The sequence below is a fragment of the Neolamprologus brichardi genome, chromosome 11, assembly GCF_056152115.1.
Source record: "Neolamprologus brichardi isolate AB-2024 chromosome 11, ASM5615211v1, whole genome shotgun sequence".
Taxonomy (NCBI): Eukaryota; Metazoa; Chordata; class Actinopteri; order Cichliformes; family Cichlidae; genus Neolamprologus; species Neolamprologus brichardi.
Genome location: NC_142114.1, coordinates 29,421,894 through 29,449,654, shown reverse-complemented (window position 1 = coordinate 29,449,654; position 27,761 = coordinate 29,421,894). Strand labels below are relative to the sequence as shown.

Sequence of the window (27,761 nt, the reverse complement as noted above, 5' to 3'; positions counted from 1 at the left end):
ACTTTAAATTGTTTTAATTTTTAATCGTAATCTTACTGACAAACACACATAGCTTGTTAACAGAGTGATCCTTGCACAGAGCTAAAAACAGCTTGGAGGAGAATGTGCAAACAGGACGGTGTGAACAGTGAGCAGCTGGCCTGGGTAGGAAAATAAAAGTTTATATAACATACTGAAGTGTGAGGCTGTCAACACTGGAAGGAAAGCTATAATCCCAAAAAAATGCAGATATTGTGAACTAACGTCATGTGGCCCAGTAATGACCACTACCAGAAAGGAAAACAGATGTAAATTCTTACTGTTGACAGCAGTTTCATTTCTGTCTGTAATTATAGTGAATCTATCCCCCTGCTACAATACAATTAGTTAGTAGAGAATATTTTGACCCTTCTGCAGGGTTACTGGAGCTAATCTGGGTATGTGCAGCAGCTTCTTGTTCCCTCCCTCAGATGGCCAATGCAGATCCATCTACTACTCCCCTTTCAGGACTGATACCAGCTCTCCACTCTCCTTCAGCTCCTTGACAATGTCCAAACCACCGATAAGCTCTCCTTTCACGTAGAGCTGAGGGTAGGTTGGCCAGTTAGAGTAAGTCTTGAGCCCCTGCCGCACTTCTTCATCTTGCAGGATATCAAATGTGTCATAATCCACCCCGCTACCGTTCAAGAGCTCCAGTAACTGCCTGCTGAAGCCACATCTGGCAGCCTCTTTCTTGCCCTTCATGAACAGCATGACTGGACTCTGATTGATGATGGTCTTCAGTCGGTGCTCTAAGGTGACAGCCTTCGGGCAAGTGTTCTCCAGCTCTCCGGACTCAGCCAGTTCCTTCACTATGTCCAGTCCTCCCACCAGCTCCCCGTTCGCATACAGCTGGGGGTAGGTGGGCCAGTTGGAGTAGGTCTTCAGCCCCTGTCGGACCTCCTCATCGGACAGGATGTCGAAGCTGCTGAACTGGATTTTGTGCTCTTTCAGCAGCGCCACTATCTGTCGGCTGAATCCGCAGCGGGGCTCCTGGGGCGACCCCTTCATGAAGAGCATGCAGGGGGCGGCGTTGAGCAGCTTCTTCAGCCGTTGGTTCAGATCTGCGCCGCTGCCCTCAGCGGCTCCACCGGGACCCTCGCTCACCGCGAGGCGCTGCACTTTCTTAGTCAGCTCCGGAGCGTGAGCCCCGTCCAGGCTGTCCACTTTCTCTCCCCCCTTGAAAAAAAGGAAAGTGGGGACGGAGGAAATTTCATACTTCTCCGACACCTCCGGGACCGCTTCCGCCTCCAGCTTCACGAACGTAGTGTGCGCATGTTCTTTGGCTAGTTCGGCCATCACCTCGTTCATTTGGCCACACTGAGGAGCCCACGCCGCTTGGAAATGCACCACGGTCAGGCATTTTCCAGCTTTGGCTAAGAAATCTTCAAACTGCTGTTGGGTAGTCGCCTCCACGAGATTCGCCATTTTTCTTTCCTTTCACCCTCTACACGCGTAGTGGTTCCGGTGCCGCCTAGACGTCATATCCGCGTAGCCTGGCAGTTTCTGGCAAGTACCAGAGAAGCTACAGGGAAGTCGTTTGCATGCTAGCTGATGATAAGAAAACAGCTGCATACACTGGATACGTCGAGAGGATAGTAACTTTTAAGGTAACTGTTTAACGACACGGACTTAATTAAAACTAAATTTCACACTGTCTCGGATTGCTATGCTAATTTTAACGTTCCGTTTTAGTAGCGTTAGCTAGTTAGCTCAAAGTTAGCTTCGTTCGTGACGTCTGCCAGGTTTCCAAGTTAAGCAAAGCTAATTCATGCTAGCAAGCCTTTGGCGGCTAAGTAAGCTACTGTTACACGTAATTTCTGTTAAATAGAAGTAGAGTCAAATACCACAGTTCTAACAGTTAAATTAATAAAAGGCTTAAATAAAGACAATGCACGTCGGTGTCTGGCCCAGCATGAAGCAGCCTCGGTTCCTCGGCTAACTACTCAACATTACGATGTTACCGAGCACGCAAAGTCCAAAACAACACGAGCAAGTGTTTAGCTGATCGGACTCAGCTGTTTCCTTCTGTTTTTCATCGGTGGTTTGCACGAAAAATCGTTACATGTTTTTGTTGTTGGTTTTAAGGAACATGCAACTGAAGTTTTCTGCACCTGCGGATGGCACTACTTTCTTTATAAATCCATATTCTGTGTAGTTGTCAAGACAAGTAAGATGGTGGCGAAAAAATATTCTTTAGGTAAACATTTCAAATGAAATGAGAGGGGAAAACAAGACACACCTTATCCTTACAACCATGGTATATGCATAATGCATCTTCTGCTTATTTTCAAGGCTTTGCAAATCCGGTGATAATAACTAGTTTGATAATACGCATGAAAATTATGACATACTTACATGACATATGACACTGTGTTAAAGTTTAACAACAATTAACTCAAAATGCAGAAGTAGTGTCTGAAAAACTATGGAGTCCCAATAATCCAGTAGCCTGTAAAATCACCCTTAGCATCATTACATTGAAGTAATGGTTTTCTGTAAGACATTATCAGTCTCTCACATCATCTTCTCCTACGTGTTACATTGTCTGCTGTTACCATGATCTTGATCACAAAGCATGTGTGTTATGTGTAAATGTGTCCTTTGAAATAGGGCTGTTCGATATAACGATATATATCAGACGACGATATAAAAACGTCTATGTTTCATTTTACGCTATAGTTTGTTTCGTGGTGTCGCAAAATAAACTGTTTACGGCAATATTTTTTTCATTGTTTTGATGGTCACTGTAGTGGCTATATCAATTTCTTAAAGTTCTCTCTTTCTCTTATATTTAATATAACCACGCTACAGACGGACAATCGCCTTTTTTATGCGTTTTGGTTAGCAACAACGAAGGTAACACCATCGCATGTCCGGTTGTTTATGTTCCACATAAACCTTTCACAATAAAGCTCAAGATCCTGTTGAGACTTTTCAAAATAAACTGAATCACGTGAAAGAGCAGATTATTTACAGATGAGAAGTAAAAGAAGCTAAAAAAATAAACCTTAGACTCAAACGTTAGAACAGGCTTTTCCCCGCAGCACGCTGTGTAATAAATACTCACAAAGAAAACGGCGGCCGTTACAACTTATGTCTAAAAATGTATAGTTTCATGCATCGGTTAAAACACTCGACTCCGGCTACGTGACGTGCAGTTGGAAACACTTCCCGCAAGTCGAGCTGCCTGAGATTCACCGAATTTACAGAAAATGTTACATTTTTGTGATTTATATAGTTATCGACGATAGAATTCTTATATCGGGATATGCGATTTTGGTCATATTGCACAGCCCTACTTTGAAAAACTAAGTACACACATGATTCAGTAGCTTATTGAAACACCTTCACCAGCATCAGCTTGAAGTAATCTTTATCTGTATGATATTATCAGTCTCACTCTTCTTTACATATGGTTTGTGCTTCAGTTCATTGAGGTTGGCGGGCATTCATTTATACAAAGCTCTCCTGTCAATTACATCAGATTGCAGTATGAACTTTAGATTTTGTTTTGATTTGCTCATTAAAACAACTTGATTCTTTTCTTTTTCAGCTGTTCTGTTGTAGACAAGAGTTAGTTATTGAAAAGATGCCCTCGTATTTGTCTCTAGAATACTTTGACATACAGAGAAATTTATGATCCACTCACTGACTGCAGGTGCCCACATCCTAGACTGCAAAACAAGCCCAAAACATCACCCCTCCACCACATGCTTGACAGTTGGTATAAGACGTTTGTGCTGATAGGCTGTTTGGTTTAATCCACTGGCATGTGTATTATGGCCAAATATCTCCACAATTGTCTTGTCTGTCTAACAGACACTGTTCTTATAGTTTGTTCAGATGCAAGTTTGCAAATCTAATTGTGTTAGAGAGAGATGGCTATGGCCATTTTTGTCAGCTTGTTCAGTCTTTTAATAAATGTACTATCATGAACTTTAACATTTAAAATGATAAGTGAGGAAACGGTATTTTGCCACAGTAGTGCCACAACATCACGAGTGGTCCACCAATAAAGAGGAAAATAACTGGGAAAACATTAGTAGAGAAAAATTGCTTTAAATAAATAAAATAGTTAAATATTGTTAATTATTATTACAAGAGGATGCACATATTTTTGAAAACAAAAGTATTGTAGTTAACATTTTATGGTGGTTTTGTTTGTGTAGTTTTGCTATAGGTCGATACAGTGTTTTGCTTCCTTATATGTCCTACATTTCTGAATATATATATATATATATTTACCTATGAGTTACAACAACCACAATATTTTGTAGCTATTTTGATATATTCCTTTTACATTTTATAGACCCTGTGAGTAAACATTAACACATTAATTGAGAATAAACATTGGCCATAGCTGTAGGAGCAGTATCAGTTGGTAATTACTGGCTGGCACATCAGGTTTTTACAGACCCTTTGAGTCAGCAAGAATCAAATGACAAAAGACATGTTTGTGATAATTTAAGTGAGAGTCTTTGTTTTATACTGTAAATTGTCCTAATTAGTCCCAAATGTTCCATTTGACATCTCACAGAGATGTTTAAAAGTAGATGTTTATGTTAAGAAAGATATATGAGAGGATTTCAAATTATCAAAGTGTTTAAACTCTCACATAACAGTCATCATATTTACCTTAAGAATCCAGTTTCAGCTGAGCTATAAATACTGGAAAATACATCTTTCTGTTACAGGAACACAATGGAAGAACAAACTGCTGACATAGAGGTGACGGTGAAAACATTAGACTCCCAGAGCAGAACCTACACTGTTGGCGCTCAGGTAAGTACACGCATTGCAAACTCAGGAGGAAATTCTCAGTCTTAGTTCATCTTTCCTGTGGCGTTACTCATGTCTGTTCGATCTTTGTTGTAGCTGACGGTGAAAGAGTTCAAGGAGCACATTGCCCCATCAGTGGGTATACCAGTGGATAAACAGAGGCTGATCTACCAGGGCAGAGTGCTGCAGGACGAAAGGACTCTGACAGACTACAGTAAGTAAATAAAGAATGAAATGCAGAACTAGATTGTCATTTCTTGGTCTTTGTACTTCCTCCTGGAAAGTAGGAAATTTGGTTATTTGGTATTACAGAGAATGAATTCTTAACATTTTGGTTACACTTGGTTACAGATAAATTGGAATTTACTATGGTGTTTTAAGAGTTGCTGCTGCTTTTTAAAAAGATTTGTGTTGATGATGTGGGCCATTGCTGAAAAAGAATGTAACAGCTATGTGTAATTAACTGCAAGATGTATTTGGCAGAAAATGAGTGTCATTTTGATAATCAGTTACAATGATTTACAATCATTTCCTCAGAATCCAGTCGTATATGATGAATTATAAGTTGGTCAGTTCTGGTCTTTTATGCTGAAGAGAGCTCAAAGTGAAGCTGTCAGTTTAGCTGTTAAGCTACAGTCCTATCCCCACTTATGGCCACGAGCTGTGAGTAGTAACTGAAACAAATGGCTGAAATGGGCTTGCTCTAAAGCAGGGGTGGGCAATCTCAGTCCACGAGGGCCGGTGTCCCTGCAGGTTTTAGATGTGTCCTCGAACCAACACAGCTGATTTAAATGGCTAAATTAGCTCCTCAACACGTCCTGAAGTTCTCCAGAGGCCTGGTAACGAACTAATCATGTGATTCAGGTGTGTTGACCCAAGGTGAGAACTAAAACCTGCAGGGACACCGGCCCTCGGGGACTGAGATTGCCCACCCCTGCTCTAAAGGATTTCTTAGAAATGTGTTGAAGAGCTTCATCACTCAGGAGGGGATCAGAGTAGCACTGCTACCCCTCTGCACTGAAAGGAGCCAGTTCAGGCATCTGACCCGGCTGCGTCCAGAGCGCCTCTTAGGTCAAATGTTTTTGGCCTGTCATAGCAGGAAGAAGCCTCCAAAACAAACCCAGAATGCAGTGGAGAGATTTTCTTTTTTTTTTCGGCTTGAAAATGCCCTGATGCCACATGTTCCCCCCAGAAGACATGGAGAGGGAGAGGACTGGGCTCCTGGTTAGACTGCTACCCCCCGACTCAGACAAGCATCATATCTATCTAGTAGACAGTCGAGCGGCTAGCAGAATACCTGGGTAGTGCATTCAAGTAGAGTCTGTGTTGGAAATGCAATTTTTTTTTTTTTCTTGAAGTATGATTGGAGATGTGTAACTGTATATGACTGTCTCTACCAGATGTGGGTGGAAAAGTGATCCACCTGGTGGAGCGAGCGCCCCCTCCACCCTCACAGCCCGGCTCAGGGTCAGGAGGCTCTTCAGCTGAGAGTGGGCCATCTTCTTCCTCCCAGGGAACATCGCAAGTGCCTCCACACGATCGCAACGCTAACAGCTACGTAATGCTTGGCACATTCAACCTCCCTGTCAACATCATGGATCCCCAGCAAATACAGGTTGGTCTGCTTTATCTTCTCAAGTTATATTTATGGTCCAATGTCACATGCAAAGGTTCAGATATAACCAAAGGGTGATGAAAAGCAACTCAGAGAACCGATGTTATTATTCCATTACTGATTACTACTGATTATTATGACATGTAGCAGAGAGATCCTCTGCTTTGAATTTAACGTCTATAAGCAATATTCCCTCTGTTGGTTTCTCTTAATGTTTTCATTTTGGTCATTCTATCCCTGAATCTTTTCATATAGATGTCAGTCCAGCAAATGGTGTCCAGCATGGGAGAGAATGCCAGGAATGCCAGAGTCACAACCAGCACTGGGGTGAGAGTTTGCATGTTCTCCCTGTGTGGTACACCGCCTTCCTCCTGCACCCCCAAAACATGGATGTTCAATTAATTGTTGATTGACAATTAGTCAGAAATATAAAAGTACAGTCCTAATCCAAAAATGTTTGGTAACTATGTAAAAATGTGAATAAAAGCAGAATTAAATAATTTGCAATTTCATTCCTTAACAGAATGTTAAACTGAGAAAATGTTTACTCGTTTTAAATTTAGCAACAACATGTCTCAGAGAAATCTAGGACTATGTTACTGCTGTGGAGGATTCCCTCTTCTTTTAACAAGAGTCCATAAACATTGGGAATGAGGAGACTAGCTGCTGCAACCATGCTGGCTCATGTCATATTTTTTAATGGTTTTATTTGCTGAAAGGCCTGAACTGCAGACAGACCGGTTCAGCACCTGGAACTTCCTGCTATTAAACCTTGTTGTTGTAATACATGCAGCATGCAGTTTAGAATCATCTTGCTGAAACAGGCTTTCCCTGAACAAAATGTCATCTGGCTGGAGGCAAATGTCTCTAACACCTGTATATACAGCATCATGATGCCACAGGCACTGATGCAGACCTGTGATGCTGTTCTCTAATCAGTTAAACTAATTAGTTGCAAAATGTTCCTCCAGCTGTCTCTTTTTAGTACCATTTACTTTTTCAGCCTTTTTTGTCCCCACTCAACTTTTTTTTTTTTTTTTTAACAGCACATTGCTGCTGGTAAATTAGTGAATATTTTCCATGAAATCGTTAGGGGTGGGGAAAAATCAATACTGTGTAGTATCGTGATATTTTGTTTGCTAATAATGTATCGATACAGGGACAGCAGAAATCGATATTTTGTTACAAAAAAGGTTTTTGTGCTCTGACTTCAGAGCATGTTGATCCTTTTTCTGAGCAAGAATCCTGACATTCCTTCACTGTCCAAATGTGTTTAACTTTTTATGGCAGCAATAAACATGACAGTTTACTTATTTTAATTTAGGACATGTTTTACTTTAATTAAGTTTAAAACTTTTTTATTTAATGTGAAATTATATTTTGTTTTAATTTACTTTCAAATTCTTCAGTTGCTGAAGGGGCTGCATAGTTTTCATAAACTGCATAGTTCAGAATAGCTATAATTGTACCAGATGGTTGATTCAGTTAAGTTGGACTAGACTGTAATACAAACCGTTCAGTTTGTCAACAATCAAACTGAAATGAGAGAAAGACTGAGTGTGAGACTTTGATATTAGATAAAATGAATATTGATAAAGTTTACCTTTATGTACAGAATCTGAATATCGCAAAATATTTTAAAAAATTGCGATAATATCGTATCGTGGGATGTATGGTGATTCCCACCTCTAGAAATCGTGTCTCAGTTTGAATATTTGATGTGTTTTCTTTGTTCTGTTATGGATGAAGTATGGGCTTAAGAAATGTATTGCATTCTGTTTTTGTTTACATTTCACACAGTGTCTCAACTTGCTGGAATTGGGTTTGTAGATGTAGTGCTTAAAGCGTATAAAGTTAAACAAAGTATGGTTAAATAAGGCTTTTAGTCTAAAGCATTGTAACTGTAGCATTGTTTTAACTTCATCCTAATGATGCCATAATAGTACACAGCTACACACGACACTGAATTGTTTTGTTTATTGTCACCTTTCCTTCTTTGTTACAGAGCAATGGGTCTGTGAATGTGCACATCGATATGGACCAGCCAGTGCAGAGTGAGCCGAGGCTGAGGCTGGTCTTAGCTGAGAACCTGCTGAGGGACATCAATGATGTCATCCAACGAATGGAGGTGAGCACTTACCCCCCCCCCCCCCCCCCCCCCCCCCCCCAAATACCTCAGCAGAGAAACTCTGCCTTTCTCAGTAACAGTTCTGTTGCTTTCTTGTGTCGTTTTTCAGGGTCGACCAACTGACTCGTCCTCTCAAACAGAGACAACCGATGCTGCTGCTGCCGCTGCTCCCCCTCCTCCATCATCTTCCTCCACCACCTCTACTCCTTCTCCCTCTGCTCAGCCAATGGACACCTCCCCACCTCCAACAACTCCCCCACCTCCACCCTCCTCTTCAGCTCAATCTGAGGGACCAACACCGCAACCTGGACCCAAGTGAGACAAAATCTAGCTTGCTAACTCAGATTTCTACAAAGGTCAAACTGTGCATTTATTTCTCTGTATGTCTCTGTCATGATGTGTAATTCTAATTAGTCTGCCTTTCTTTCCTCTTTCAGTCATCCCAGCCCGGCTGAACTGGCAGAGATGCTGTCTGAGCTGCGGAGGGTTGAGGAGAGACTGCAACCATTCATCCAGAGAGCTCACACCATCCTCGAGACAGCCACCACTGCAGAATATAACAACAATACAGTAGGATTCAAACAAAAAACAATTTACTGGAAATCTTTACTATACATTCTTAATCAGTGCTTTGTATAACAGATGCTTTGATACTTATAAATCCTTGTTTAGACGAATAACCAGGGATGCATTGGTTGACCAAGCGGGTGTCTTTAATGTTAGACACTGGGGAAATGGATCGTTGCAGCTATCAGTGATGTTAACCGGTTTATAGTTAAATGAAAAACTGTAAAAAAAAAAAAAACAACAAGTTTCATCATATTAGTCATTCTGCTCATCCTTGGGTATGTTGCTATTCCAGCTACCATACTGCACCCTGGACAGGTCGCCTGTCTGTCGCAGGGCTAACACGCAGAGACAGACAACTCACATTCCCACCTATGGGTTCTTTAAATAAATAAATAAAGGCAGATGAACAACCATTGATACCAGGCAACTATAAAATGTATATCTTGGCCCCAATGAGACTATTAACTCTCGCAGCACCGGGTGTTCGTAATTTTGGTTCAAGTGAATTGATAAACTTTTTGAAGGTAATTGACTCACACAGTTGTGTAGATATCCCCGTCCTGTTGTCTCGGGATGCATCACGCTGCCTTGCCTGGGGTTAGCTTCTGTTTTCTGGGGATGAGGGTTGAGTGTGCTCCCTTACCTTCTCAAGGTAAGCTAGGTTAGCCTTCTTGTGTGAGCTTTTCAAGTGCACTTTAAGGTTTGTGGGATTTTTTTCCCTTTAGAAATGTCCCTCATAATTTGTCTGTTTCCACTACAAGACACTTGCTTTATCCAAAACACAGTCATATTCAAAGTAATCCCAAATTGGACTCTGGCTCCCGACTTTTCCTGACATGATTCTGCGCGTGGACGGAGCAGCAACACAGACGACTCGACTAACGTGCTGCCACCTGCTGGCATAATGAGACACAGCAAGAAAAAAATCTGTAAACTAAACTTCATTTTCACCCTTGACTATTGTATGACACGCACACATCAATGAAAACTAAACACATTTTCTATAAATTCAGTTAATTTTAGTTAGTTTTGTGAACACTCATTATAGTTTTAGTTAGTTTTCCTTTTTTTTGTTTTTATTTTTATTTCCGTTAACGAAAATGTTTTTTCACTTCTAGTTTTCGTTATTTCGTTAGTTTTCGTTAACGATAATAACCTTGGTCAGAGATATGCTAATAAATTGCAATTAGACAAACAACAAATTAAAAAAAGAAAACGATTAGAAACTCTGGAGAAAATAAAAGAATTATATTGACACATCATCATAGAAATAATACGAATAAGATTAAAATAAAATGAATAAAAAAATGTTGGATAAAGTACACTAAGAAGACGAGACATGACAGAATAACATGTAAAGTATTCAATAAGCTGTAATTGGTTAGTAAAGTAATGCTCTGGTAGGTGGAATGTAAAGATTTCAAAACCCAAACAATAAAATAAGTAGAAGTTGGTAATTAAAAATAAAGTAAATGTGATCTCTATACAGTGTCCTTATATTTGATATGAGGTAAGACTTCAACAAGATTGGTTTCTTTTCTGCTACAGGAGAGAGAGGAGGACCAGCGAACACTCGCGCTGACGTGGGAGTGTCTGCGTCTCCTTGGTAACACTCTAGTAGCTCTCAGCGACCTGCGATTGAACCTAATGAGTCCCGTCCCCCGTCACCTGCATGTAGTCCGGCCATTTTCTCATTACACCAACCCGGTGTCCCTTCCTGGAGCTATGCACCACCACATCCCAGTGCAAGTAAGTGGATGGAAGCAGCTTTAGTCACTAAAGTGGAAATCTCTTAGCAAACCAGACTGACTGCTTACGTCTTCACCAACAGATGAACCTGGGTGCCACAGTGACTGTTGCGGCTAACAGCACTGAGGGACAAGCCACGCCCACTCAGCCGACCAGCCAGGCGGAGCAGGCAGGTCAGGGACAGACCTCCCCCACACAGACTTCCCCGTCCAATCAGCAGGCTGGACAGGGACAGGCTGGCCACCGGGTCATCAGGATCAGCCACCAGGCAGTCCCGGTGGTCATGATGCAGATGAACACGGACGGTGTGTTGTCCCCTACCCGCCACTGATTGAATGCTCCATTCAAGCTGTGTGTGTCTGTCACTGCACTGGAGTTAAAGTTCCACATCTGCACTGCTGCAAGCAGAGACCTGCAGAATGGGACTTTTAACTCGGGATTTACGAGCAAGATGGTCTTTCCGGTGTCTGTTACACAATGGCTCTGATAATGCAAATGTTACATTCATGAAGAGTCTGACCAGCTTTAACTGAGTGTGTTCTTGTTTGTGTGCAGGCCCAGGTGCAAACACGGCAACAGCTGGACAGCAAATGACTGGACAGCCAGGTATAGCATGTTTAAAAAAATACTGCGTACGGCATTCCAGTAGAGGTGGGAATCACCATACATGCCACGATACGATATTATTGCAATTTTTAAAAATATTTTGCGATATTCAGATTCTGTACATAAAGGTAAACTTTATCAATATTCATTTTCTCTAATATCAAAGTCTCACACTCAGTCTTTCTCTCATTTCAGTTTTATTGTTGACAAACTGAACGGTTTGTATTACAGTCTAGTCCAACTTAACTGAATCAACCATCTGGTACAATTATAGCTATTCTGAACTATGCAGTTTATGAAAACTATGCAGCCCCTTCAGCAACTGAAGAATTTGAAAGTAAATTAAAACAAAATATAATTTTACATTAAATAAAGTTTTAAACTTAATTAAAATAAAACATGTCTTAAATTAAAATAAGTAAACTGTCATGTTTATTAAACACATTTGGACAGTGAAGGAATGTCAGGATTCTTGCTCAGAAAAAGGAGCAACATGCTCTGAAGTCAGAGCACAAAAACCTTTTTTGTAACAAAATATCTATTTCTGCTGTGCCTGTATCGATACATTATTAGCAAACAAAATATCACCATACTACACAGTATCGATTTTTTTCCCCCACCCCTACATTCCAGTGTCTTCATGTAAAACAGAGGTGTCAAACTCTGTTTCACTCAAGTCACACCAAGGGTTGGGCATATATAGATTACTGGCATGTTTCATTCATGTAAATTCTTCAACCATTCCACAAAAAAACACTTATTAGTGTTAATAAAATATTATTATAGAGTATAGAGGCTGTAAAAGTTTGAGCATTTCATCAAACTAAACTTATCCTGCTCTAAAACCAAAGTCATAGCTCATGAATTTTGTTGTTTATATTTAAATCTTATGTGCCCTGTTTTTTAGTTTTTTACATGGCTGAACATCACTTCTCATTTTTGTGCCAGAAAACTGGCGCTGGACAGATATAGAATCCCTGGTCTCCTACCTTGAGTGTATTTACAAGTTAACTAGCTGGCTGAGACAGCAGAGACTTTAAACTGTTTAGGTTTATGTTCGCTACAGAGCTGTTTGGGCCAAAGTACTTTTAAAACCTAAAGTGAAAAAGTACCAAGAGCTGGGGTTGCCCACATGATGTAGAAAAGCTTTCTGACAGCTTAATTTTTTTCCGTCATGCGAACGTCATGAGAACGAAAGCCTTCGTTTGCTAACTGCTGAAAATCCTCTAAACCCAGTAAATTAAATCATGTGATACTAATTCCCTGGTGTTTGTTTCACCCTTAGGCGCCCTCCCTCCTGATTTTATGAGGAATCTCATGCAACAAATCAGCCAATATGCTGCTGCCGTAGCGACCAGCGCCGCCACCGCAGCTTCCACCGGCCAACCAACCCCACCGCAGCCTACCCCTCCCAGCTCCACAGCCAGCTCCTCTGCCACGACCACTTGCCCTAATACACCCAGCACCACTCCTACCGCTCCCCCGCCACCACCCAGTACTGGCCCCCAACCCCAGGCACGGGTTGTCTTCACCCGACCCCCGTTTGCACCCAACATGCCCCCTCCTGCCTTTGGTACCCGGGGAACCACCATAAATGTGAGGACTGCCATGCCAGGCCAGCAGCCGGGACAGGTGGGAATAATGCAGTGTGATGATTTCCATGAGATATTTAAACATTATCAATGAATAATAATATGTTCCTCACAGGCTTTCAACCCCGCTGCTCTCAACCAGATGATTAGTGGACTGGTTGGACAGCTGCTGCTCCCTGGACAAATGGGTGAGATGATCTACTCAGTAAAGGAGACGTATTAAACGTTTCTTTTCCTTTGTACTCCTGGATCTGTACGATGCTATCTGGGGTGTTTTTATCAGGGTCAGGATCAAAGACATTTTGAGCAGATATTTCAGTGCATGCAACAATTTTAAAAGGCTTGAGAGTCTCAGTCATGTAGATGCTGTGCTCTTAATAAACAGACAACATCATTACTGCATTGTTGAAATTGGCAGACTACAATTAAAGACAGATTCTCTATTGTTTTGCTGTTAAAAGTGCACAATATTACTTCAGATATTTTTTTAAACTGTTTGGAAAAAATAATTAACTATAATGACCTTTATTTAAATCTTCTTTTTATGAGGGGCAGCCAATCAAACTGAAGTTGGCTTAAAGAGATGACATTCAAGGGGAGGAGTTAAAACAGCTTTTTCCACACAGGATGGATTGAAGGGTTCTTTCTCTTAGATAAGATAAATAAGCATTATTTTGAGCCGTAAATCATGCAAAGCTACTTTAGTAAAGTTTGTTAGTAAAAATATGCAGGCATATGTTTCTGTTAACATATTCTTCAACAGTGTTTTAGTTGTTTGTTTTGATTTTTTGTTTGTTTGTTTTTTGCAGCTGGTCAAACGGTCACATCCTCTTCTTCCTCTACATCCACACCCACCTCTTCTTCTTTTTCCTCCTCTTCTCACACCGCTTCATCTGCCTCTTCCTTTTCCTTCTCCACCTCGGGGCCAACACCACCTCCTGCTACAAACACTACTGCTGCCACCCCGAACCAAAACGAGACCAACAACAGTGAGCCCCAGCCTCAGCAGATGCCTTCAGACCTTGGCCAGCTTCTAGGTTCTCTCCTGGGGGTAGCTGGCGGCGCTGGAAGCGGTGCGGCGGGGAACCCTTCGATAACTGTCACCACGTCTGGAGTCCCAGCCTTCATCCAGGGAATGGCTGAATTCATGCAGCAGGTAAGTCCTGTCTTTGACATGTGTGCACACAATGCACTCCACATGCAAACTAGAAAAATTTGCATTTCCTGCGAAAATGCTGTGTGGATGCCTTAACGCTGAAGATGTCTGCTGAAAAAGTTGAAAAGTTGCAAAAAGTTGTATGGCGGTGAAGAAACTGAAAATTCTGCTGAAAACAGGTGAAGAAGCAGAAATTTTTTGCTGAAAAGTGGTGAAAAGCAAAAAATTCTTCTGAAAGGGGTAAAGACGGAGAATTTTTTGCTGAAAAGTGGTGAAAAAAAATGTTGCCGTGAGCAGGATTCAAACCTGGCCCTCCTGGTCTCAAGGTGGCTGCTCATCTCACTGAGCCAAACTCATTCTCACAAAGAAGAGGTGGAGAGACTGACAATTCTGCTTAAATGAGAAGAAGCTGCTGAGAATTGTGCTGATAAGAGGTGAAAAGGCTGAAAATTTTGCAGAAGAGGTGAATAAGCAAAATTTGGGCTGAAAAGAGGTGAAAATTCTGCTGAAAAGAGGTTTTTGGTGAAAACAGCTGAAAAAGCTGGGATTTGTGCTGAAAAGTGGTGAAAAAACTGAAAATTTTGCTGAAAAGCGGTGAAAAAGCTGAAACTTGTGTTGAAAAGAGTTAAAAAAGTTTAACTGTTAACTGAAAGAAATGTTGCCATAAACAGGATTTGAACCCGGGCCTCCCAGTCTGAGAACGGCTGCTCATCTCACTGAGCTAAAACACAGGTCAACCCGGCAAGGAAAATCAGTGACGCCACTGATAATGTGGAAGAAATGGGAAAAAAATATTGCAAAAAAAATTCAATATCTCAAAAAGTATAGAAGTTATGAGCACCAAAAGTCATAGCAGGAAGGAGCAGAAAGAGCAGAATTTTTTAAGATTTGAACGGTGAAAATAGCACAAAAGCTGAGGGAGTAGTTAAGCGCCGAAAAACGTACGGAAGCAACTTGAAGATGAAGAAAAGATAAAGAATAAAGAGAAACAGGAACTCAATAACCTTTGGATTTGATCTGCACTCTGCTGTGCAAGAAATGAATACAAAGATGGAGGGATTGCCTTGTTGAAATATGTCCAAATGTAGATTATTGGAAACTGAATATATTCAAAGAGCTCAGAGAGCACAACTCTATCACCTCGATCTCTATTGGCTGTCAAGAGATTCCCGTCAAACATAAGGAGGAAAAAGGTTTTTGGGAACACATAATTTTAAATGAGTTCTTATTCATCACAATATCTTCCAAGGGAAAGGCTGGTAGCAAGTGAGTCGTGCAGTTCTTTCCATTTTCACAAGAATCAGCTGCATTTAAACTGTCACTAAACCCCAACTTATTGTTTCCACTTTATTTCTAGGCCTCCCAGCCCATCTTTTCTCCACCCCCTCCTCCCCCTGGTACCACCCCAGCACCCGGGGCAAGGCCCAACCCAACACCTAATCCTGGCGCAGCAGCAGCTGAAGCCCTCGACCCGGAGCTGTTCACGGGCATCGTTCGCGGTGTCCTCAGTACCATGATGGGTTCTCTGGGCCAAGGTCAGAACGACACGGAGAGCATCGCCCAGTTCATGCAGAGGCTGTCGCAGTCAACCAACATTTTCATCAGTCCCGAGGAACCAACGGGTAAGTAATAACCTGTATTTACTTATAATATTAGATAGGGCTGCACGATTAATCGTTAGAAAATCGCGATCTCGATTCATACTTATGTGCGATTTCATTTCCAAATGACAACGATTTAAATTTTAAAAAAAAAAGACGACGATTGTACCGCATTTTGATCCGGGACATAATCTGCATGAAAACAAGCGCTCACACTTCCTGCTCAACAAATGACGAGGGCGGAGCCTTATACCACGTGATACAGAAGCCATCTGGCAGGGAAAAAACAATGGAGAGCATGTGAAACTGCCCGAGGGGAGAAAACACAATGAGCGCAGAGGAAACGTTTCCTGATGGCGGTGAGAATGACAACCCCACTGTAAAATTCCTTCCAAGAAAAGGTTCTCATTCCTCCGTGTGGAAGTTTGACGATGAGAGTCAAAAAAATATAATTTGCAAGCACCGCAAGGTAACACTACAAATCTGTATAACCACCTCAAACGTCACCATAAAGTGCAATATGACGAAGCTGTAAAGGCCAAGAAAGTGACTGGAGAAAATCCGTCCCCGTCAACCACCCAAACATTAATAACGGGAACCTTATACAGCGCTTCCCTATACCCATCGTACTCCCGCAGGCACAAAGAAATTACAGAGGCTGTTACTTATCAGCTGACCAAAGATGTGGCTCCATCAACACTGTGCAAAACGAGGGATTTAGGAGAATGATCAACACCCTAGACAAACGCTACACAGTGCCGTCCCGCAACTATTTTTCTATTGTTGCTCTACCTGCTCTATACACGCAGTGTCGAGCAACGGTGGAGACGCAATTTCAAGCAGTACAACATTTTGCAGCAACGACAAAACGTGAGACATTTGTTGTTTTTATGTTTATTTATTGTTTTTATGTTCAGTCTCAACTGTTACGAAGTTGATGTGCAGTTAATAAGTGCAATAAATATTTATACTGGAAAAGAAAATCGTGAGAGAATCGTGATCTCAATTCTAAGCAAAAAAAAATCGTGATTCTCATTTTATGCAAAATCGTGCAGCCCTAATATCAGATACAGTCTTGTTTATATGTATGTTGTCTCCCTCTTGATTGTGTACATTTTTTTTTGTATCGTGGGTCCAGGGTTCTTTGGGGAGCTGCTGATGTTGGTGTGTCAGACTTTCACCATGTCCGACCTGGTGATGTTGCTTCATGGTCAGCACCAGCCTCTGAGCCGCATCCAGCCACAACTGGCCCAGTTCTTCAACCAGAACTACCTCAACGGCAGAGAGCCCACCGATCAGAACATTGCTGTCAGTACCACTCACCACAATCTGTATTATTCTTAGAATGTTGTTGGCAATTTTAAGGTACTTTACAAGTAGACGCAGCTATTTTACTTCATAACATAGCCCTCATTTTTGTGTGTTTTATGTTTTTGTGGACGTGATCAATAATTGATGTTTTCTTTCCTTCTGCATGTTGTCTTCTTTTTCTTTCACAGGCTGCTGCTGACAGTCTCGTCAATGAACTGGAGGAATATATCACTGAAAGCTTTGTAAGTCCTGCACTTACTCTCTTCTCATGACAACAGGATTCGATCAAGCACATAATTTAATTCCATAGATTGACTTTGCACATATCTGCATCTCGTGCAGCCTGCAGATATTTGTATTAAAGAAAAGTTTTATAAATTGTCATGTATGCTATCAGTTTGAAATCCTTAAAAAACGATAAGAATATGAATTTGACCTTCAACAAATTTGGAACCAGACACCAAAATCATTTCACCTATTTTATTTATTTATTTTTTAAACTGTCGAGGGAAAACATCGCATGCGTAACATCCATCAGAGCTCAGGCTGTGCTCGACTTTGACTAATATTAATGGGCTATTTTGTCTGATAGGCAAAGCAGATGTGAAGTATATAAAACTACTTTAATTTGCAGTAGATGAAGGTAGACAGTGTTTGGAATTGCTGATAGTAGCAACAAGTATTGAACTGGTATTATTTCAGTCTCATCAGTAGGGCTGGGCAAAACGATTATTTTCCTAATTGATGAATCTAGCGATTAATTTTTCGATGCATCGATTAATCTAACAATTCATTTTTCAATCCGATTCAATTTCGATTCGATTTGATTAATGATTTTTTTCCCCATTATTTGACTTGTATAGCAATTTCACATTTACTAATTTATGTATATAAATGAAAAACACAAATTTATTCATTTGAAGACCTTTTAATAAAAAAAATTGCAACAACAATTGACAAAAAATAAAGTTGTAGAGGTCGTACAATCAGAGTGTAACCTGGTTGGAAAGTGGTCAGCATTTCTTTGAATCCCTCACCCACAGCAAGTGGTCTCTTGTCTTTGAAAATCATAGATAAGACGCTCTCGGTAAGTACAGCCACCTCCTGGGGGGTGCATGGTGTACTTCTTCTCTGGCAGTAGTCCTCCAGACTTTTCTGTTTGTTCCTGAAATCATAAATCACACACAGCACACAGATGAATTCGAATAATTACAAAATAATTATATGGAAAGCATAATATCAAAATAATTTGATAAGGATCTGGTTTATATATATATATATATATTTATTAGGGGTGCAACGATACACAAAATTCACGGTTCGGTTCAGTTCGATACTTTGGTGTCACGGTTCAATATTTTTTCGATACAAAAAAAAAAATGTTCATGCTGTTTAATTTGTAATTTATTAAATTTTCACGGCACATTTTCCACCACATCTCTGTGCGTTCATCATTTGTTTGAAGCCAGCTCACCTCCTGCAACCACTTTTCCGAGAATACGCGCTTCTTTTGTGTTTCGGACTCCTTCTGACATTTCTTTGGAGGTGGAGGAAAACCAAAGTAATTGCTTAAAGGAGCTTCTTCGACATCTTTAAGAGTTCTAAACAAATGTCTGTCCTCCTCCTGAAAATCTTATGGACGCAAACACGCGTTGCAACTTCTTATCTTGTGCGCGTTTTTTATTTTGACAGCGAATGCGCACCTGCGGACCACTTATGTGCAGCCCTGGTTATTTAGCTCGTCATATTGCAGCCACAGAAATTCTTTTGTCCATGAAACCAGAAAGCTGCGCTTTCTTTTTGCCTTATAGTCTGATTTGTCATAACTTTACCGTTTTGTGGTAAGCTTTTCTTTGGCTGTCACTTCTTCACCCTGACCTGTCTTATTTGGCTCAGCAGAACTAAAATATATATCCTGCTGCTTTTACACACGCACTCACATAACGCTCAGCGATTCTCTGCGCGATCAACCGCTCACATGTTTAAGCTTGCTGCGGGAGATTTCACTTGTCATGTTTGCATAGTAAGCTAACGATTGATAAGACGATGTCAGAGGAATTGGTGCGCAAATTATCATCACTCACCAATCAGTACTGTCGCTCTCTATACACAGTTCACGCGATTGCAAAGTGAAAGCAAAAAACAAGCGCAAATTCAAACGCGATTTCAGTATGTCACATATTGACAGTGGCCGATGCCAATGACATAATTACCCAGCTACATTTCCAAAAGAATGCAAAAGCATTGACATATATTTTTCCTTCCTACGATAGGCCGACGGGCAGGGCAGAGATAGATTTTGGTAGCCCGACTGGAAAGATCGCTAGCTGGGCTAGCGATTTTGCGAGCCCTGTATCTGATGGAGAAATCACTCATCTTTGGAAAAGAGAGTTTATTACAGAGAAATGTCTCTTTCCAAAATAAAAGCTATACTATACGCTTCTTCTGGGCTATATTCTCAGCAGCATATTAAACATATCAGGTCCCCATAAGGAGAATCATGTGCTAACGGCTGTCTAAATGACTCGGGTAAAGTTTGTAGCATGCGTGCTTGTTGTTTTTGTCTGCTTCCACTTGTCTTTGCACTAGGATGATGTCGGTGTAAATGTGCAGTCATATTCGTTGTGTTCCCACTAGTGCTGTCAGCGTTAATCTGAAATGAGGTTAACGCCACAACACGGCGAATCTCCGTTAACGAGCTACCGCGGATCTCCCCGTGCGTGGGGCTGGACGGCCAACACGTTAACCAGCTAACTGCGCTAACACACTAGTTCCCACCCTTGCAATTGAGCATTGCTGGCACATCCAACATACTGTTTTACTTTAGTCCATGACGTGCTTACCTTCAGGGTCATACATCACATGAAAACCAAAATAGTTCCAAACGCCAGATCTGAATGAGGGTGGGGGAGGTTCAATTTGCCATGTTGCAACGAGAGCTTAGCTTCTGTCTTGCTAGCTTGCCCTGCGCTCAGTGGATCTGCGTTCGACTACTCCGCCTAGGCTGCACTGTCGAGCGCAGATCCACTGAGCGCTCAAAACAGACAGCATCTTCAGAAGGAAAGTTGATAAAATAAATTAAAAATGTTGTATTGTTCGATACATATGCGTACCGAACCGAAAGCACTGTATCGAACGGTTCAATATCTATACGAGTATTGTTGCACCCCTAATATATATATATATATATATATATATATATATATATATATATATATATATATATATATATATATATATATATATATATATATATATATATATATATATATATATATATATATATATATATATATATACACACACTATTATGCCATGTGCTTTCATAGCATAACAGTAAGAGGTTAATGATAATCCCCAATGTTGAACATATGATATGCAGTAATCGTGATGGCTGCAGAAAATAACGTTTAAACAGCCATAGCTGATGGCACCTTTACTGGTGCACTGCTTTCTAGTCATTAGATGGCATAACTTTGTCCTATAAGATCAAGCTGGAGAAGCATTACGTATAAAAACAGCGTTCAAATAGGATGAAACACATTAAATTTGACAAATCAAGAGTTTGTTGTCATTTTGCTTTTGCAAGCACTTTAACAATGTTGTAATAGTGTCCACGACGGCTACGTTTAGCAGGTGGTGCATTATCCTTGTTAACATTTTTCCTGCGGCCAATTCGCTGTCTCACATTTTCGTCTTTCGCCGATTCTGATAATCAGCCTGCACGCATTCCGACTCATTTTGCATGAATTAACGGGTAAAAACTAGCGTTAGTAAAAAAGTTGAAAACTTACGGTGGTTTGTCCTTTGCAAAAGCTGCTCCTGGATGCCGTCGTTTGATGTGCTGGTGCATAGCCGTCGTGCTTTTATGATAGGCCATTTCCACCTCACAAAGCCGGCAAACGACTGAATCACTTCCTTTTTGGTTAAAATATCCCCATACTGTAAAACTGCGTGTTCGGGTGGAGTGGTTTAAGTCGACTGCGGCTGCCTCACTCATGTTGCCGCTACTCGCTGCCGCCATGTCTTTTTTTGAAAGTGACGACGAATCGACGCAGATTTTTTTACGTCAACGTATTTTACGCGTCGACGTAATCGATTACGTCGATGCGTTGTCCCAGCCCTACTCATCAGTACTGAAGCACCTAGATAAAACAACTTGCTATCATAGCTAGCCTAGCTGCTATCACTGATAAAGATTACGGTTTATACCATTTGCATGTTTATGTTCTGTCTAGTCAGTCATGGCTGGCATGGCATGTAGTCTGGAGTGTTCAAATGAATTTTGCCACACTCAATGACAGGAAGATGGGATGTGATAACACTGTAGGTAAAACATTAGTTGCTTGCAAACAGGGTAAGCAGCAGCAGACCTTGAGTCCGTTGCACAGCATTAGAGTAATAGCCACTTATGTTAAAGTGCCATCTGCTTTTGATTGAAATACTTCTGAAGAGATCTTCTCCTTTGAAACCCAACAGAGAGAGTCTTCAGTCAGCGTGTTGGAGGGCGTTGATATCACCCAGACCAACATGACTTTCTTCAGACAGCAGCTGACTCGCATCGCCACACACATCCTGCGCTGCAATGGTGAACTCAACTTTAGCTCATTGTTTCCTCATTTTGTGTCGAACATCTGTGGGATATTTGTGGGAAATGTTATACTTGTAACTGCAATACATTCACTTTTTTTTTATTATTCAATTTAAATTGTGTTTTCCAGATGAAACATTTGGGCCCCAGCTGTTACAGATGTGTAACCAGGCGTTGTTCGAGTGTCTTGCTCTCAACCTTCACTGCCTGAGAGGAGACCAGAGGGCTCTAACTGCTGTTATCAACCACCGAATTGTATGTATACAATTTCCACTCAGCAAGAAAAAATACTTATCATAAATGAAAGTTGTACATTTTGGTCAAAGAAGGTCAAATTTGGTGTTTTGTACAAATTCAATTTTATTTACACACATTTACAGGAGAAGTCAGTGCCACACAGAGGCGCTACCGAGTGCTTCTGACAGGAGACACTTCCATTGTACTCTTATCTATATTTTTTCTATCACTGCATCATCAATTAGCATCAACTAGTGTAAATTCTGAGCTATTACAGGTAAAACATACAGTTTACACATTATTTGAAACAGTTCAAGTTTATATGGAGATCCACTGTTTAACAGTAGATATGAAACACACTTCAGAAGTACCGTACTGCACTTATTTACTTAAATTTGTTTATTTAAAGTGATTAATAAAGAGAAAGTGTCATGTGCACTGTTATAAACTTAGAAGTAAAGAATGAACAATTCAGCTGCTCTGTCATTTGATGTTAATAGAAATAGTCAGAGATATAAACTAAGAAAAGTGGTATACTTTAACAATTTAAAGAGAGGATGTAACCTAAAGAGTCACAAAATACAGAAGAAAATGTGCCTGTGAGATAAAAAACTAACTTTGTTTTGTTCCAGCGGAGGATGTCAAGTGACATCAGCCCCAGTCTGGTTAACTGGATGACCAGCATGATGACGATGAGACTGCAGGTGATTCTGGAGCACATCCCTATCACACAGGAGCAGATCCAGAGCTACATAGTTCACACACAGGTAACGCAGCAGACACAAACACACACACACACGCATGCATGTTAAATTTCTAATTCTCAAAATAAAATTGGACGTGATGGTAATACAAGGAAAGCAAATCCCCCTGCCTCACCTGCATGATGCAGCCGCTCAAGCTTCAGGCTGTTTTTGTAGTGTGTGTTTAGAGTTGTGTAACTGTAAATCTGTAAATAATTTTTTGTGACTCACAGCAAACAAAAACCTGCAGTTACAGATAAATCTTTGCACGTTGCGACATATGTGTGCAGATCAGTACAAATTTCATGTAAGAAGACAGCCTGACTGAGCTATTACCAAACACGATATAAAAGATGGACACAGACACTGTGGTCATTGTGAAGTCATTGTGTAGAAGCCTCAAGCAGAACATCTGCTGCTGTGTGTGTGACAAGCGAGGAGTGTATCTGATACATAAACCGCACACCTGCACAGTAGCAGCTCATCACCCTCGTCTTTAACTTTCATTTGGACTGTACAAAGTGATCATCATGTTGTAATAGAACCATGAAGTCATCAGAGGTCATAGACTTCACTGGATGCTCGCCCGCCCCCTGCTGGCCATGAGAAACAGTGCAGGCTTACTAAGATAATTAATGGCCTTAAACATCAAAAACATAACCATCTAAGTACAACATGAAACAAAACTGTGCAGCTAAATAGTTAAAATAACTTCTTTTTAAGAGACTCTTCTGATATTAATAAAATCTTTCCAAGTGACATGAAGCAGATACTGACAAAGCAGGTCGGTCAAAAACTCTTTTCAAGCCTTTGCCAATAATTCATCTGCGATAAGACTCAGAATCTGGTTTTACCGTCCTTGTGTGTTTCCTGCAGTGCAGAGCACATGTGCAACATGCAGAGAGAGCAGTCCCTCTTATCTGATGGCTGCTCCATATCACATTTCTCTGAACTGCACGTCTGAAATGGCTAATAAATATTACATGATATTCTTTCACAGAGAGATCAGTCTTCTGCAGCTGGTGGCCAAGAGCCTGAACAGGCACAAAGTGCAACGGTAAGAATGGTGTGCGAGAGTTCAGAGGACCTTAGTTTGCCGGTTCTGGTCCTGTGTTTTCCTTTGAGTTTCCTCATGGTTTTGTTCTCCACCTACAAAGATCGGGGACAACCTGTCACCAGCTGCAGCCACCACAGCAGAGGAGGCCATGTCGGTGTCGCAGGAGACGAGGGTGTCATCACGGGACACGAGGGTGTTGCCTGGGGACCTGGGAGCCTCAGGAGGAGCCGTGCCGTTAGGTGGCGACATGGCTGCAGCGGGAGCGGAGGGAGGGAGGGAGGAGTCTGCTGGAGAGTCGGATGGCTGGGCTGCTGCTGTTCCTCCTGTAAGAGCTCCCTCCCACCGCTTTTTACTGCTTTAACTGTCGTCTTTTTCCTCCATTTGGAAAAAGTGTTTAACTCTTTGTGTCCCTGCTTTACATTTACCGTGTGCTAGTTTTTTCTTTTTATATATAGCAACTGTTTATTTTTTTGAAAAACACGTATGTAATAATAGGTGATCGTCTCTATTGGCCATCAACTGAAGTATAAAGTCCAGTTCTGTTCTGTGAAAAAACTTTAACCAAAGTTTTGGACACGTGCAAAATCCTGAACGTTTGCGTTTGCCTTGTTTAACTGTAGTGCAACACAGCAACACAGCTCTGTCCTTTCAGCTACTTCTGCTTAATCCTTATATTCTCCGTCGTCTTTGTTTTAGGAATGGGTTCCCATCATCAGGTGTGATATAATGACTCAGAGGAAGATGAAGGCTCAGCCTCCATTGTCTGATGCATATTTGCATGGCATGCCAGCAAAACGCAGAAAGGTAATAAAATCAGGTGCAACTTTTTGTCATCGCATAAGAATTTGGCCTCTCTCCCTTTTCTTTATGCTGCATGTTTGTGTGTGTGATTCAGACAGGACAGGGCAGCGCGGCCCTCCTCTCCCTCTCTGATGCAGTGAGTCAAGCAGCCAGGACGGCCGGAGTGAAGCCCATCACCTCTGCTGAACGGCTGCAGGAAGACCTGGAGACCCAGGAGGTGAAGGAAGCTTATTCAGAACAGGTAACCACATCTTACAGAAACTGGCAAAAATCAAGCAGAGGCACATCGAACATTGTTTATGTTCATACTTAGCGCAGCTTTCATAGATCTGGCTAACTGGAAAACTGCTGGGAAATCATGAGGAGGGCTTTTAAGAGCAAGGACAGGAAGGATGAGTGAAAGCACACCAGGATGCTACAAAGGAAACTCACAGTTTAAATAATCCTGTAACATAATGTCCATCTCAATGCTAAACTATGGAAAAATGCAGCAGTGTTGACTTGAATTTGTTTGACACAGTGGCTGCATCTGATCACACAGTTACAACGTCATGTTGTGACCCAGTTAATTGGCTTTCTAACGTTTTACAAGCTCACAAAACGCTGTCTCAGCGAGCAGCCTCTATGTTGCTGTTATGCAATTTAAAAGCGTAACTGATCACAGGCCTTTTGGTGAAGAGGAAAATTGTGCGTGCCACTTTTAGCAATCAGGCCCCTGAAAATATTTTTCAGACCTCCCGGCACCAGAGTAGCTGCTTTTTTCCCTTTCCTGGTAACCAGCAGTAAAGACAATTGCCCTGCAGGGTCAGTTCCTGCAGTTAGCACACACCGGTAAATTGGAGAGCTCCTTCCTTTTAGGGATGGGTATTGATAAGATTTTCACGATTTCGATTCTGTTTAACGATTCGATTCTTTATCGATTCTTTTTAAAAAAGGAGAACACTAAGGTCGATTAGCTTAGAACTTTGTTTTATATCTTCTCTTTGAACAAGATAGAAATTTAGGAGTAACATGGCCTTACAAACCCAACAGTGAGATCTTAAGAGATCCACAGCCTACGGCTCTTCAATGGGGTGTCACAGGGTCCCCAGGAAAAAAAATGTAAATGTAAAATAATCAAATAAATATTCTTCTGTAGCAATTACACAAGAATATCCAGTAATCTCCCTACAATTAAACACATTCACTTACCGAAAATCATCTGCTGTGGCAAATGGCTGCAAGCCTTTGACCACAAACTGAGTCTCTGCTCGGTGACATTCGTCTATCCTGCCTGAAAGGAGACTCTACGGTAGACTGCAGTGAGAACTGCCAGCATCTGAGCCAGACTCTGTCTGTCTCATCATGGTCACCTAAATGCACAGTAATGGCAGGTTTGTAATAAGGCAGATCGCGCTAACATAATCTGCACTGTTGTTGATTATTTACCTGCCGTATTAACGGGAGAGGACGTGCAAACATTACCGCTGCTGCTGGGTTGAGATTCACGAGTCCGGAGCGAATTAAAAACGCGACATTCATTTAAGGTCATCACGTGTTTTGTGAGCAAATGCTTTTGCATATTCGTAGTGTTTCCTCCCTTAAATGAAATCTCTACTTTGCAAGTATTGCAAGTTGCCCAGTTGTCAAACTTTTGAGTGTTTGAGCCGCCGTGTTTCCTGCCAGGTAAATGACGCTCCGCAACGTGGTGACGTCATTCGGGGCGACTGGAATCGATAAGGGAATCGTTTGCAAAAATGGCAAACAATTCCAAGGAATTGAAACAGTGGGAACCGGTTCTCAACACCCATCCCTACTTCCTTTAGTAGAAAACTACTAGAGTGGTTAAAGCCACTACTGCCAGACAGGCCTAGAGATCTGCTGGGAACCGCACAGCACTAGGGAAAGATGTGTATTCTTCAATTAGTTGGTGAATGGTTGCAAAGAGGTATACAGTCTGCGGTCACCTGTAGTTTGCTTGGAAGATGCCAGTTCGTCTCCAAACACTCATTAACTGTTAGTTAAGTAGGAGTAACACTATGACACGAACTGTAAACAGAGACAGTTTGCATTCAAAGTAAAAGTCTTACCTTTCATCACTCATCCAAGTCACACTGTGGCTGAAGAAGTCACTATGATGAGTGACAAAACGCCACCTTAACCTCCACTATGACTGTAGCCTTTAGGGAAGCTGCTCACAGTCACACGACTGCCCGTTCTCCTTCTTGACTGATGATGGAAGTCAATTGTTTTTCAGGTTAAAACAGACATCAAGAAACGAGTGAGGGAAGACCCGGATTTCAGCTCTCAGCAGTTTCCCAACGCACACAGAGCTTTCTCACCAGACTCATAATCACAAACACTGAAGCCGATTCCTCCTCCACCTGCTTTCCTTTGGGACTTTGATTTGACTACTAGTCAGCACAGCTTCACCCCCCGAACAGCCTGTCCACTTTTTCAACAGCTCTCTGACTAACGGCCTAGCGCTGATGTGGCTACTTCCCTAGTGCCTATTTATTGCTCTGTGTTTTAGTCCAACCTTTGCTGACAGAATGTTCTTCACTGAAAAAGGTGTTTCACCAGATTTAAGTTAGACTAAATCTAGTCACTCTAGTCTTGTTTGCTTTCTTTTCCCCCCTCGTGTCGCTTTGTTCATGCGGAGCCTGAATCCTCATTATTTAGCGGACTCTGGCCTTCCTGTCAGTACTCTTGAGCACAGGAGAAGACTTTCATGTGATGCTGTTTGGTACATGAATGTACAGTATGCTTAATAAAAATCTTGATAATTACAGTACAGTACTCTGTTTGTTCATATTTTTTAAGGAAAGAAGTTCCTAAAGTATTAATTCTACACTGTGAAAATACTAAAGAAAAATCCTGTTTTAAAAAGGTTTAAGTACACTTGAGTATGAGTTTAAGTGCATCAGTACATTAAGTTGTGTTAATGATTGCCATAAAGTTGCAACAATTGTAATATTCATGAAATGCTAATTTTAAAAGGAACAACATTGACCAAGTTAGTAAATAAGAGAAAACCACAGATCAATAAAATAAATGTAATGTGACTAAAAGCAGACCCTGAAAGAAAGACACCACAACTTAAAAAACCTGATAGGACTGAACTCTAAAATCCAAGGTAAAAAGGTGAGTTGTGTAGTGAGAAAAACGGTAACCGGGAGTTGCAAGTTTGATTCCCACCTGGGGCGTCTGTAAAGGTCCTAACCC

At 41.3% G+C, this 27,761-nt stretch overlaps 2 protein-coding genes across 3 annotated transcripts; one reads left to right on the top strand and one right to left on the bottom strand.

The window, feature by feature from the left end:
- Nucleotides 1–2: 2 nt before the first annotated feature.
- Nucleotides 3–1,509, bottom strand: glrx3 (glutaredoxin 3). Its single transcript, XM_006801811.3, has one exon. It carries the CDS (start codon nt 1,444–1,446, stop codon nt 472–474), a length of 975 nt encoding a protein of 324 aa, XP_006801874.2. The 5' UTR covers nt 1,447–1,509; the 3' UTR covers nt 3–471.
- On the top strand, nt 1,092–27,330 carry bag6 (BAG cochaperone 6). 2 transcript variants are annotated; one of them, XM_087848515.1, is made up of 25 exons: nt 1,092–1,628; nt 4,716–4,803; nt 4,897–5,014; nt 6,201–6,415; nt 6,671–6,742; nt 8,421–8,543; nt 8,653–8,858; nt 8,981–9,113; nt 10,662–10,862; nt 10,945–11,035; nt 11,418–11,468; nt 12,754–13,100; nt 13,176–13,248; nt 13,870–14,216; nt 15,574–15,838; nt 16,956–17,125; nt 17,317–17,370; nt 21,608–21,716; nt 21,850–21,974; nt 22,589–22,723; nt 23,700–23,756; nt 23,857–24,081; nt 24,453–24,560; nt 24,652–24,798; nt 26,794–27,330. In XM_087848515.1, the coding sequence occupies exons 2-25, from the start codon at nt 4,723–4,725 to the stop codon at nt 26,887–26,889; spliced, it is 3,549 nt and encodes a 1,182-aa protein (XP_087704641.1). In that variant the 5' UTR covers nt 1,092–1,628; nt 4,716–4,722; the 3' UTR covers nt 26,890–27,330. The 2 variants fall into 2 exon arrangements, with proteins under 2 accessions (XP_087704641.1, XP_087704640.1); XM_087848514.1 differs by having other exon boundaries at nt 10,945–11,167.
- Nucleotides 27,331–27,761: the final 431 nt, after the last annotated feature.